Source organism: Hyperolius riggenbachi, chromosome 4 (genome assembly GCF_040937935.1).
Source record: "Hyperolius riggenbachi isolate aHypRig1 chromosome 4, aHypRig1.pri, whole genome shotgun sequence".
NCBI lineage: Eukaryota > Metazoa > Chordata > Amphibia > Anura > Hyperoliidae > Hyperolius > Hyperolius riggenbachi.
In genome coordinates, this window is record NC_090649.1 from 341,447,060 (window position 1) to 341,461,601 (window position 14,542).

At 47.2% G+C, this 14,542-nt stretch overlaps 1 protein-coding gene across 4 annotated transcripts in view; it reads left to right on the forward strand.

Moving 5' to 3' along the window:
• CEP170 (centrosomal protein 170) overlaps window positions 1–14,542 on the forward strand; it is a 771,544-nt gene that overhangs the window by 213,319 nt on the left and 543,683 nt on the right. For 2 of the 4 annotated variants that reach the window (XM_068231897.1, XM_068231900.1), the window contains exon 7: window positions 10,641–10,769. The exons of 1 other annotated variant lie outside the window; for it this stretch is intronic. In XM_068231897.1, the coding sequence (XP_068087998.1) occupies window positions 10,641–10,769 (129 nt within the window). The remainder of the gene's footprint in view (window positions 1–10,640; window positions 10,770–14,542) is intronic. One more of the 4 variants, XM_068231898.1, reaches the window with a different exon arrangement.

Genomic DNA, 14,542 nt, shown 5'->3' on the forward strand with positions numbered 1-14,542 from the left:
GCTTCTCTCTCAGCAGGAGCAGCCCCTCCAATGTCATCACAGCTCTCAGTATGCAAAGCAGGAAATCTTAGCCAGGAGGTGGCAGGCTTGGGCTTGAAAAGACTCCACAAAAGAGTGACTCAGCTATAATGATTCCAGGTCAAACCTAGACTGAGCCAGTCGGGGATTCTTATCACAGCTGGTAATAGACTAATTAAACAGATAAGAATGAAACTAAAAGCAGGGTAGGTGTTTACTGTCATGTTCCCACTGATAAATGTAATAAAATACATGAGGGTGCTTCATCTCTGGTTCTCTTTAAGTGGTTAAAGAGAACCTGAACTGAAAATAAAAAATCAAAATAACTATACACAGGTCATACTTACTTCCCGTGTAGTCTACTCCTCAATCTCTTTCTCCTCTCCTGCATCCCATTTGTCCACTGTGATCAATGGAATTCTCCATCCTCCATTTTAAAAATGGCCATTACCCGATAACAGCTTCCTGGTCAGCACACTGTTAAACTGTAATATCACTCACTTGAGCCATAGCGAAACATGGACATTACCTTGCACATTCAGTTGTAACTGACAGCTGCTGATATATAATTGACAGCAACTGGTATACCAGTATTTCAGTTCTGACAAAATATTGTCAGAACTGGAAGGGATCACTGTAAGAAGAAAATGGTGAGCCTCTGAGAGGAACTGACGGTGAGGTTAGTGTGCAATATTCATTTGCAACTACGGCAAGTGTTTATTTTAAATAATTTTACTTGCTTCAGGTTCCCTTTGAAGGGAACCTGAGATGGAGGATTATAAAGAAAACATACATACCTAGAGCTTCCTCCAGCCCCTTCCAGCCTGATCACTCCCATGCCGTCCTCTTCTACCTCTACGTTTGCACTGCAATTGGCCCCGTAAAGTCTTCCAGGTCAGGGGCCAACTGCACATGCGCGGTCTGGCCACGTGCACACTCCCGCTTCGTTTACGTCGCCGGGAGCGTTCTGCGCCTGCACAGTAGTACTGCACAGGCGCAGAACATTCTCTGCGACGAAAGCGAGACAGCGGAGCACGCCTGGCCAGACTGTCAGCACCGACTGGCTCCGGCTGGATGATTTTTCGGCAAGTTGCGGGCGAATGGAGAGGCAGAAAAGGACAGAGTGTGGGAGCGATCAGGCCGGAGGAAGCCCCAGGTATATATGTTTTTTTGTAATCGCCCATCTCAGGTACACATTAACAATCCACAACATAGATTACTGCAATTTATATTGGTTGCAGCTAAAACTTATACTGCATTGTTTTCCAGTAGTTACAGTCCTCATAGTCCATTGAAGTTCTGGAGGGAGAGAATAGACCATATTATGGTGTATAAAGACTGAATGCACTTGTCACAGATCAGATTCCTCAGTTTACAGAAAGACGGGAACCATGGATTGAATTTAGGGATGATTTAGACTCCCAATCCATCTTGCAGGCTTAACCCCATAACCATTGCATCTACTTTGTTGTCTCTAATGAAAAGTCTATTTTCTTTTTGGGTATAGTCCATGCCACCTTACATCCTTTAACATTCAGTATGTTTTAATATGGCTATTTCATATTGAAATTCCTTTATGTTTATTCTTTCTCAAGCGGAACCCACCATGTTGGGAGTCCATTCTAATGTTGAGCAGTGTTGTATTTTCTATGCTGTAAGTTCAGTTAAATCTTTTGAAAGTAAATTAACGTTTCAGCACTCTGCAATTGAAAAAAGTACCACATTTTAGGTGAAAACAGTACCGTATTTTCTGGCTTGCTGGTGGTGTAAAAGGCTTTTTACTGATAAGATGTGAAAATGCCTAGGAGAAACTTGAAGAAAAAGTGAATTGGATCAGCCTCAATGACTCAAAAGTCTCCTTGAAAGCTTTATGAGTTGAGCAGGCATGTTGATTACTAAATATTTGTCATTTCACCAAAATTTTGATTTCTAGTGCCATAGGGAGCTTGCCCCCCTTTTGGTGAAACCAACCCTGTCTGTATGTATGAGACCTGGCATAGACTAAATAAAACATAAAAAACTGCTGGTATGCATTCTAGGTGTAACGGTTGTGGAACTTTCTCCGTGATCAGCGCACAACGCGTGCACAGACACAGCGGAAATCCTCCACTAGCGTGTAATTGCAGGCACCCAGCAAAAGGTGCTACGCACCTGTAGAGGGAAATTCCTGTCGGCAGATGGCGCTGAGGAGTGCAGAGGAACCAATCCTCTGTACCTCCACAAATGCCAGACAGGAATTGTACGAAGCGCAGAACGCAATCGCAAGAGAGGCGATTGCAAATGAGATTGAGCAAAGGGACAGGTTGTATGTGTGTGCGCCAATCCAGTCGCCACCCCGCGACCGCGCACACACAACAGCAGATATGAAATAGGAACGCGATCGCGAGAGGTGCGATCGCCAGACGTGACACAAGGCAGATCAGAATAGAATACGAGGGTAGCAAAGGCACAGCAAATAATACAATAAGGAGATATGGAAAATAACAAATGCTAGCTAACCGCGAACACCGCACTCATTCGCAACAGTGCACGCGGTTATGCGCGATCTCCACATGATAAGCACAATAGAGACAAGCACGCCTAACTAACCATTAACAGACAAACATGAAACAGAGGACGCGAGCGCTTGCTTAACGGTTACCTCACCGAGCCTCCAGCAAGCGTAGCAGACAAGACAGACACACGAAAACAGGGACAAGCGAGAGATAGGATCCACAGCACTAGCGAAAAGTGGCTAGCGCAATCCAGGTACAGAGTAGCAGAACAGAAGGATCCCCAGCGCTAGCGAAAAGTAGCTAGCGCGATCCCAGAAGACAGAACAGAAGGATCCCCAGCGCTAGCGAAAAGTAGCTAGCGCGATCCCAGGAGACAGAACAGAAGGATCCCCAGCGCTAGCGAAAAGTAGCTAGCGCGATCCCAGGAAACAGAACAGAAGAGATAGCTGGTAGCAACCGCTGCACCAGCTATACTCCAAGAACAGAGATCAGAACCATTTCCTGTCGACCACCATAGGGACAGGACAATGGCAACAGGCAAGACAAGACAGAACAGGCAATACGGATAATACAACCTGACTGGGCTAGAAGGGGAGCCTAAAGCAACCCCCAGGAATTAACTATACTAGATAGCAATGGCTGACACTCCAGCAGTGTCCATCAGGAACAGACCATGGAAGGGAAATGTCCAGCAAAGCATTCTGGGAACCATAAAGCTCTTATAGTGCCAGTCATCAAAGAAGGCAGGTAGGGGATTTGCATAACGAATGTATGCAAATTCCCCAGCAAGAGAACAGACCAGAAACTTGCAATGGAAAGACAGGTCTCTGTTCCAGAGACCTGCAGCCCACAGACTAGAGGATTGGACAAACAGCTGTCTGCCTGTGCAGCCAGCTGAGCGGATCATCACAATACCCTCCCCCCCCCCCCCCCCCCCTCTAGGGATGGATTCCAGACATCCCTCAAAACTGGTATCATCACAAAACTCTAACTGAAGACTCATGAAGGTCAGGACAGCCCGACAAGGCCCAATTCCAGAGTCAGTCCATCCGAAACCGACCTCATCGGAAGCAGAAGCCACCGAAACATGCCCATCAGCACTGCAAGTCTCAGCGTAACACCCATCAGGACTGTGGACACCAGAGAAGAAGCCATCGACACCCTCCAGACAATACCCACCACCTTCCAAGGAGCGTCCAAGAATACCAAACCTGCCGCAATACCTGTTCGATGTGTCCCTTACAACACCAAAGCCATTGCTGATCGTATTCAGGGCACCAAGCAAAACCTTTCCCGGAATCTCCCAGAACGCCTTGAAGCTCCGCAGAGATCCCAAGAAGCCAGAACGCTCACCAGGCTCACATGTAGAACCACCAAGAACCCCTATGGAACCTATGGTCATTCCAGACTCAAAATTAGCAGGACACCCATCAAGATCAGGACTTTCAGGGACCACTTCTGGGCATGCAAGCAGGCAGGCTATATCAGAACATGTCTCCACTGAGGAAGCATCTGAGTACGCTGGTAACCGAGGCACACTTGGGCTTTCTGGGTCACAGAGCACATCGGGGTACACTAGTACAGGAGAAACCTCAGGACATGTCGGGGAACTGCCAACCTCAGAGTCCGACACGACAAGACCAAAACCAGTACCGGGCAGAAAATCATCACGAGTAAAGGTCACGGGTACTGGTCTTTCAAAAGAAGACTCGGACTCAAATTCAGAATTTTCTGTAACTGCAATATCATCATTGACTACACATGAATGAAGCTCCACAAGAGCTGCAAAAGTAGTCAGCAAGGCAGCAATGCCTACTGAAGTGGGCAACACCTCAGAAGGACCTGGGGGGCAGGAGACATCTCCTACAAGTTCTGCACCCTTTGGGAGGAACTCGGGGACCTTCAGATCATCAAACAAGACCTCAGGAACATCATTTTTCAAGTTGTCTAAGAAGGATTCTGTACTATCCATGTTACAGGGCAAAACTGGAACTTTATTTTGAGAACAGGGCAGATGTCCCAGGGAAGGTTCCACCATAAACTGAGACTGAATTTCATCATCATGAGTGGAACATACAGGAATATTCACTGGACCACACACTGACTCCCTAACTTTAATCTCGCTGCACCCAGAACTCTGCGTAGTAGTCAAAGTAGCTTGCAACTCCAAAACTGCAGAAAGACAGGTAAAAATAGCAGCAATACCTAGACGAGCCTCTAGGGGCAGGGCAGGAGATATTGTACAAGGCAATATTGACTCATCCAGAGTACTGGGTGGAGAGTCAATACTTTCTTCAGAATCAGACTCGCAAATGTCAATGCAAGTGGACATCATGCCTTCATTCATAGTACAGGGCAGGTTCAGAGAAAGCTTCTCTGGACAAGGCAAAGAAGCTTCAGCATCAGATTCGCAAAACCGAAGCGCTGTCTCACTCTTAGATTCGGCTAACAAGGTCGAATCCGAGGAATCAGAACGCAAAATTTGCGGATCCAAGATCGCTTTAGGTTGCGAAACTGACGCTTCCATATCGCAAACCTCCGCAATCTGCGGAGCAGACTGCAAGGCATCTAGGACAGAAACACTGGAGCAACTGTCATCAGGCAACAGGCCTGCACAGGTGCGAACAGAATAAGACATAGATTCATTTGCAAAAGAAGTGGCGACAACAACAGGAGAAACTTTATTAGACACATCAATAATTTTCTTAAAGTTGCATAACTTAGGAATTTTCCCCATGGCAGGCTCACAAACGGACGATCTTAGAGAACCTGAGGGAAAAAAATCTGTCTTTCTTAGACACAGGACCACACAGACCTTTTGCAGTCATACGTGCGGTGGCGACATCAGACCGCACTGGTTCAACTTCCACACAAGCAACTGCTCTGAACGACTTGCACTCAGACTTCAAACACTCAGTTGCTTTGGGAAAGGGAATGCATTCAAAACTCACTTTCTTTAAATTCAGAGGATTGGAACAATCGTCCGCTGACAATGTGTTTTTAGCAGATTGAAGCGCATGTAGTTCATCCAAAATCATTCTCCACACGTCAAACAGCGGAGTCACAAAGTCAGAGATACATTCACCAGTCTTGATTAAAGTGCACGCAGACTCAATGCACGCATACAAAACTGCTTCATTTTTAGAAAGGTAATGATTGTAAAACAATCTCCAATCACATTCCAATTCATAGACCAGGAGCTCGATCTCCCATTTCTCAAACGGGGGCTCCCATGCACACTTAACAAAGGATGAACAATCATAGTGCGCACAGTCTACAGATGGAACTGGAGCAGGAACAGAACGGGAATCTTTTACCTCTTTATTGGGATCAATTAATTGGTGCGTGTGTAATTCATCCAAAATGATCTGCCACACATACATCACCAGATCCACAACACACTTGTCACATTCATCAGAATCAATCAAAAGGCACACAAAGTCAAGACAATCGTTCAGGACATCCGCGCTTTTTGCGATGTAAAAATCGCAAAAGGCTTTCCAATCCAAATCAAATTCCTCCACCAAGGCCCCGATTTCCCAAGAGGCAAATGGCGGTTCGAACAACCCAGTATCTAAATAATCTCCATATGGGTGGGGATCAGGAACGAGTACAGATTTTTTAACTGTTTTAATATAGTGTGCGATCCTACCTATGGCAGGATCCACATAAGCTTTGGATTGGGGCAAAAAACCTGGAAACTGATCAGCAGATGCATTATAAACATCATTATCATACTGCATGGTCTTGCCCATTTCAGACTTGACAGAAATAACCTCTCTATGGCCTAGTGCACACCGGAGCGTTTCCGCTGCGGTTTGCGATCTGCTTGCGGGTGCGGATCTGCTAGGGTAATGCATTTCAATGGGGTGGTGCACACCAGAGCGGGTGGCGTTTTGCAGAAACGCATACTCCCGGGCTGCAGCAGATTTTGGATTGCGGATGCGTTTCTGCCTCAATGTTAAGTATAGGAAAAACGCAAACCGCTCTGAAAAACGGCACTTCAGAGCGGTTTGCCAGGCGTTTTTTGTTACAGTAGCTGTTCAGTAACAGCTTTACTGTAACAATACATGAAATCTACTACACCAAAAACGCTACACAAAACCGCAAAACGCTAGCTGAAACGCTGCAGAAAAATAAGAAAAAGCGTTTCAAAATCTGCTAGCATTTTGCGGATCTGCTAGCGGTTTTTGGTGTGCACCAGGCCTATCTGTGGTTGCCATGGGCAACGGATCTTTCCGCTGGGAAGCCTTCCTAGATCTTTTACGTTTAGACTTAGAGGCTTTGGATGGCTGCTTTGTGGATGAAAGAGTAGATGGAACAGCTGATTGAGCTGCTGACAACAACTCATTAAGGGGGTATGGTAATTGAGGTAATCTCAGCCAATTGTGAATTAAAAAGGCCAAGAATTCCAGGGGTCTTTGACTCAGGGCTCGTTTCCACTATCGCGAATCTGCATGCGTCCAACGCATGCAGATTCGCACATGTAATGCAAGTGGATGGGCCTGTTTCCACTGTAGCGTTGTTGAGGTGCGTTTTTTTCAGCGGTAAAAAAAACGCACAAAAGAGCCAACGAATTCGCCTGCGAGTGGAACGCATGCAAATCGCCGCTAATGTATTTAATAGTAAAAACGCATGCGTTTGTTACATGCGTTTTTACCCGCGTTTTCGCGTGCGATTTCGCACCTTTTTCAATTTTATTTTGCCCTGGCAGTGTCATGGTTAATTTCGCATGGCACCCTGCCATGCGAAATCGCGGGTAAAAACGCATGCGGAAACGCATCCGCATGCGTTTTTACAAGCGTCGGAATGCCGGCGAAATCGCGCCGCAACAGTGGAAACGAGCCCTCAGGGTGGTATGATCTAACACATCATAACCCCACATTGACATTTCACCCCCCAACAGAATGTAGACCATTTGGGGGGCATTGGAATTCAGGGTTCGCTAACAGTTTCGTACACTCAGACAAAAATGTGTCTGCTGATTCAGGTTCAAGTTTTTTAAATCTCTTAAAGGTACAAGAGCCATATTCGACAAAATCGTACAAATCGGAAATTCCGTCTACACTGGGGTTTTGGGTTGGGCTGGACATTCTGTAACGGTTGTGGAACTTTCTCCGTGATCAGCGCACAACGCGTGCGCTGACACAGCGGAAATCCTCCACAAGCGTGTAATTGCAGGCACCCAGCAAAAGGTGCTACGCACCTGTAGAGGGAAATTCCTGTCGGCAGATGGCACTGAGGAGTGCAGAGGAACCAATCCTCTGTACCTCCACAAATGCCAGACAGGAATTGTACGATGCGCAGAACGCAATCGCAAGAGAGGCGATTGCGAATGAGATTGAGCAAAGGGACAGGTTGTATGTGTGTGCGCCAATCCAGTCGCCACCCCGCGACCGCGCACACACAACAGCAGATATGAAATAGGAACGCGATCGCGAGAGGTGCGATCGCCAGACGTGACACAAGGCAGATCAGAATAGAATACGAGGGTAGCAAAGGCACAGCAAATAATACAATAAGGAAATATGGAAAATAACAAATGCTAGCTAACCACGAACACCGCACTCATTTGCAACAGTGCACGCAGTTATGCGCGATCTCCACGTGATAAGCACAATAGAGTCAAGCACGCCTAACTAACCATTAACAGACAAACATGAAACAGAGGACGCGAGCGCTTGCTTAACGGTTACCTCACCGAGCCTCCAGCAAGCGTAGCAGACAAGACAGACACACGAAAACAGGGACAAGCGAGAGATAGGATCCACAGCACTAGCGAAAAGTGGCTAGCGCGATCCAGGTACAGAGTAGAAGAACAGAAGGATCCCCAGCGCTAGCGAAAAGTAGCTAGCGCGATCCCAGAAGACAGAACAGAAGGATCCCCAGCGCTAGCGAAAAGTAGCTAGCGCGATCCCAGGAGACAGAACATAAGAAATCCCCAGCGCTAGCGAAAAGTAGCTAGCGCGATCCCAGGAAACAGAACAGAAGAGATAGCTGGTAGCAACCGCTGCACCAGCTATACTCCAAGAACAGAGATCATAACCATTTCCTGTCGACCACCATAGGGACAGGACAATGGCAACAGGCAAGACAAGACAAAACAGGCAATACGGATAATACAACCTGACTGGGCTAGAAGGGGAGCCTAAAGCAACCCCCAGGAATTAACTATACTAGATAGCAATGGCTGACACTCCAGCAGTGTCCATCAGGAACAGACCATGGAAGGGAAATGTCCAGCAAAGCATTCTGGGAACCATAAAGCTCTTATAGTGCCAGTCATCAAAGAAGGCAGGTAGGGGATTTGCATAACGAATGTATGCAAATTCCCCAGCAAGAGAACAGACCAGAAACTTGCAATGGAAAGACAGAGGCCACAGACTAGAGGAATGGACAAACAGCTGTCTGCCTGTGCAGCCAGCTGAGCGGATCATCACACTAGGATATTAAGTAAATGCTTTAGTTTTTTTTTTTTTTTTTTTTGGTGTGACTCCTTTTCAGTTAGGACAGTTCCAATGGGCTGGCAAAAAACCCTCATTTTCCGATTAGTTGAGAAGGACAAAGAAGCTCAACACCTGTTTGGTACATAGTGTTTAACCTCCCTGGCGGTCTATTAAAACCGCCAAGGGGCAGCGCAGCACATTAAAAAAAATGTTTCAATTATTTTAAATCATGTAGCTAGCCTAGCGCTAGCTACATGATAGCCGCTGTGCAGCGGCATCCCCCCTCCCCTTCCGATTGCCTCCAGAGATCAGAGCAAACAGGAAATCCCGTTCTGTTTGGCTTTGCCCGTCGCCATGGCGACGATCGGGATGACGTCATCCACGTCATGGCGCACGGGGTAGTCCTGATCCAACCCTCAGCGCTGCCTGGAGCTGATAGGCCAAGCTGCGCAAGGGGTCTGGGGGGTGGGGGCGGAACGGTGCGGAGGGTAGCGGCGAATCGGTGCAGAGGCGATCGGTTTGTACACGCAGCTAGCAAAGTGCTAGCTGTGTGTACCCAAAAAAAATTATGCAAATCGGCCCACCAGCCTGAGAAATCCTCTGCGGCGGCTTAGCCCGAACTCAGTTCAGGCTTACCGCCAGGGAGGTTAAGGGTTTCCTAAGTGATGCTATACAAGAATAGAGGTAAGTATGGCACTTTTTCTTTGAACTTACAGATTTGCTTAATTACCTAGTAAATGAACTAGAGTAATGTTGCCATTTTTGCAGATGATACAAAGTTATGCAGAATCACCCCACCTCCTTCCCACTAAATGATCTCTTTTAATATCAATATAAGGCATTGAGTAGCTGATAAGTTCCTATTTATGGAAGCATATCCGCTTTAGTGTGACAAAAGTGGATGTGCACCGCGGCCCTTAAAGGAAACCAGAGACAATGATTACTCAAAGTTTTATACATACCTGGGGCTTCCTCTAGCCCCCTTTGCACGGATTGCTCCCACGCTGCCATCCTCAGCCTTCTCTAGCTATGGTACAGGGTCCCATAACTTCTGCACTTGCGGCCAGTTTGACGCATGCACAGTGCGTTCCCTCTGTCACCGGCGGAGAATAGTACTGCACTTGCTCAGACTGGCCGAAGTTACAGGACCCTGTACCGGAGCTGGAGAAGGCTGAGGATGGCGGCATGGGAGCGATCTGTGGGGATGGTGGAAGCCCCAGGTATGTATAAAACTGAGTATTCTGGTACACTTTAAGACAAATTAAATGAGGATTTTGAGTAAAAATAAGAATTTAAAGTTACCTATCGACCATTATTACCAAGGGAGGTGGACATCTGGATGCACTCTTGATGTGGAATGGAGCTTTCAGATCCCCCCCCCCCCTCTTCCGTGCCAAGTTACCCCATCTCTGCCTGGGCACCAGAAGTTGCCAATAACAGTGTGGCTCACCCCCATTATTTCAGAGGCAATACTCAGGCACATTTAAATGGATCTCTGCCACTCTCTTGAGTAATTGGAGTTTCTGGTGGTGCATGTTTTTTTGTTTTGTTTTATGTTAATTACATTAATTTCCTGTGAATCATACATTTTAAACTCATTTTCATATTGTTTAATAAGAATTTTGTTTCAGCTGTGTTGCCTATCTATTTCTGTTTATTCTTTTTTTATTATTTTAATAAGTAGTGGATCCGTCTACAATGCCACGTGGAACACCCTTGTACGGACAGCCATCGTGGTGGGGTGATGAAGACTCTGCTGGAAATCGACAAGGGTGCAAAGAAAGTAAACTGGGTGATGCTAGTTCAACAGGTATACATTTTGTGCGTGTGTATATAGTATATGTGTGTGTGTGTATAAGACAGCAGTGAAGCACTGGGAGACATCTCAGAGCTCACTCCAACCTGAATTATTGCAAATACTTTCTGTTTTAAGAAAGCAAACTTTTGTTATCTATGTATAAAACAAGACACAGAACATTTATATTGCGCCTTGTCCCTGGCAGGCTTAAAACACCAGAGCTGCAGCAACTAGGGCACAATCTATAAAGCAGTAGCAGTATAATGCTGGGCATACACGGCATTCTGGCAGGCTTATCAATCGAGCCTAATGGCTCGATTGATAATATCCGGCAGGTCCGATGACCTGCTGGATAGATTCCCAGCTCGATCCCCGTAGGCGGACAATAGCGGGGAATCGAGCGGCTGATTAGAAGCGCCCGCGGGGACAAGCTGGGATCGATCCGCGCGCACGTGCGGGGATGCGGCGGGGTTCGAGCCGGATCGACCCATGTATGCACAGCATTAGGAAGTCTTGCCCAAACTCTCCTCACTGTATATATGCAGGCTGAGATTCGAACCCTGGTCTCCTGCAGGCGTGTTACTAGCACTATATATCTGTGGTGCGTGCCACGGATATGACCTTGGGGTGCCCCTTATATTCCCCTTGGGGTGCCCAGCATGTGTGCCCCGAACATAAGGCTAAACGCGGCTGCCATGTTGTGGGTGGCGCTTGCCTCTAACAGGCTTCCCACATCATGAGGAGCTTCCACCCCCTGCCCAATCAGGAATGGAGTGCCTGGCAGGGGGCATTTGATTTGATTTAAAAGGCAGGGGGCTGGAATGAGAACGTGAGTAGCTCCGCCCTCTGCATGCATAGCCGAAGATGACATTTAGCTGGCCTCTTACTTCCGCATGGCGCCATCCTGGCGTCCTGACCGCTACCTTTGCCTGGCTGCTCCCAGATCTGGTCTCCAGGACTAGGTGCCAGTGTCACCCACCACCTCTAACTGCCTGCTGCCAGCCAGAAGGTAAGTGCAAGGGGGAAGAGACACAGAGTGTGTGTGTGTTGTATTGCGTGTGTGTGTGTTATATGGTGTGTGTTGTATGGGGTGTGTGGGATGTGGTGGTGCAGCACCTGTGCTGGTGAGACATGTGTGGTGGCAGAAGGGAGGGAAATTGTTCACGTTGTGGCTGGGGGTGTTTAAAGCAGTTCTGTAGGATGGGAAGCGCCTGTGTGCCAGGGGTGGGGGGAGTAGAAGTTTTTTGTTAATGGTTTCTGCAATCCAAACCTGTGGCGTACTGTTTTATGCAATCTAAATCTGTGGCATTTTGTTTTATGCAATCCAAACCTGTGGCGTTCTGCAATCCAAATCTGGGGTGTACTGTTTTATGTATTCCAAATGTGGCGTTAAATTTTATGTATTGCAAACCTGTTGTGTATTGTCTTATGCAATCCAAATCTGTGTTGTACTAATATGTTGCGTACCATTTTATGCATTTCCAGTATGTTGGGAAACACTTCTTTGGCATGTGTATTTTCTTTTGCAGGAGGGAATGCTGCCTTATACAGTATGAGTGCTTTTGGAGGGAAAAATTGTTGTCTAATAGCCTTTATGGTCACTTCAGCTAACTGTGTTTTGGGAAAAAACTCTGGGCCCTTTTGAGTTTCTGTTATATTACAGTTGGCTACGCCCATGCCATAGCCACACCCATTTTTCCCGGAATGGTCACGCCAATTTTTGCCACATTCTCTAACCTTGGTGCCCCAAGGTGCCCTGGATCTTTTAGGATCCTAGCAACGCCCCTGGTCTCCTGTGTCAGAGGCAGAGCCCTTAACCAGTACAAGTAGTCCTCAGTTAACGAACGAGATAGGGGCTGTAGGTTCGTTCTTAACTTGAACCCGTTCTTAAGTTGGAACGCTGTGCTATCTCTGTCCCCTTTGCCTCCCGTGTGCCCTCCTTTGGCTCCAGTGTCCCCCTATGTGCCTCTCTGTCTTCCCCTGTGCCTGATTGTCTCCTTCAGTGTCAGTTTGTCCCCCCTCTGTGCACCTCTATGTCTCCACCTCTGTTTGAATTCCCTCTGTTTGTTCCCCTATGCCTCCATTTGTACCCTCTGTGCCTCTGTGAACCCCCCCCCCCCCCATGCCTCCCGTTTTTACCCCCCTGTTCCTCTTTCCCCTCACTTTCCATATGCACTCACCTTCCAGCCCGAGTCGAACGCTGTCTGTCCTCCTCTCTCCGCCTTCCAGTAGCCGCTTACAGCACCGCTAGATGCAGCATCGCACTGCTTCCTGTATGTCATGTGACATACAGGAACCTGCATGTCACATGACATACAGGAAGCGAATAGATGCTGCATCTAGCGGTGCTGTACACGGTTATTGGGAGCAGGAGGTAGAGAGCGGACAATAGACAGCGTTGGTCTCGGTTCGGAGGTGAGTCCAACACTGCAGGGGACATGCGCTGGCACTGAGTATGGGAAGTTAGAAGCCGCTTCTTCACACTTCCCCCATGTGGAAATGACGTCATTGCGATGGGATTGGGCCGTTCGTATAGGCGGGTCGTTCGTATGTCGGGCATTCGTAACCCGAGGACTACCTGTACACGATCCCGTACAATTATATTGAACAATCATATTTTCAATAGGATCAGATTGAAAGAAAAGATTGTATTTAATGAATCCGCACAACTAAATAATCCAACTTGCAATCTTCATCAGTTCTTATCATTTGTATAAAATAATCCACCAAGTAGAACCATTATTTATTTAGTTAGACAATTGATAATGCGATTAGTCAGAATTGATTGCACCCATCAGATTCTCTGTTTTGATGCAATATAATAATCTGATTGAAAATACGATCGTTGACTAAAAATTGTACAATTAACACATTAACCCTTTGGGGACCGGCTGCCTAACCCCCCTTAAGGACCAGGCTATTTTACATGGGGGGGGGGGGGGGGGGGGCGTTTTGGGGGGGGGGTTCAGGCAGCAAGATCCCCAGTGTGGCTTGCTGGGCATGATGTCCCCCCTGTAGCCAGTTATCCCCACTGTAGCCAGCAGCTATTACTCACTACCCAAGCTCCAGCGATGAGCAGCTGTGGACACCTCTGCTCCGGCCGGCATCCCCGCTCGTACTGGTGCTAAGTTCCGGGTCGTGGCTTGATGACGCCATCAAGCCGCGACCCGGGACTTACGTCAGAGCGAGCAGGGATGTTGGCTGGAGCGGAGGGGAGCACCGATCGCCAGGGGAACGTCAGGAAGGTGAGTGGATCCTCTTCTTCCCCCTCTTACTGCCACAGCTGTAACAGTGATCACTATGATCCACCGGCGATCATAGTGATCACGTAATCAGAAGCCATACAGAATGGCTTCTGATCGCTGAGGGGAGATGTTAATCTCCCCTCTCGGGTGCGCACGATCGCGCCAGGAGCGGAAATGGCGGGCAGTGTAAGTCCTGTACACGATCCCGTACAATTATATTGAACAATCATATTTTCAATAGGATCAGATTGAAAGAAAAGATTGTATTTAATGAATCCGCACAACTAAATAATCCAACTTGCAATCTTCATCAGTTCTTATCATTTGTATAAAATAATCCACCAAGTAGAACCATTGTTTATTTAGTTAGACAATTGATAATGCGATTAGTCAGAATTGATTGCACCCATCAGATTCTCTGTTTTGATGCAATATAATAATCTGATTGAAAATACGATCGTTGACTAAAAATTGTACAATTAACACATTAACCCTTTGGGGACCGGCTGCCTAACCCCCCTTAAGGACCAGGCTATTTTA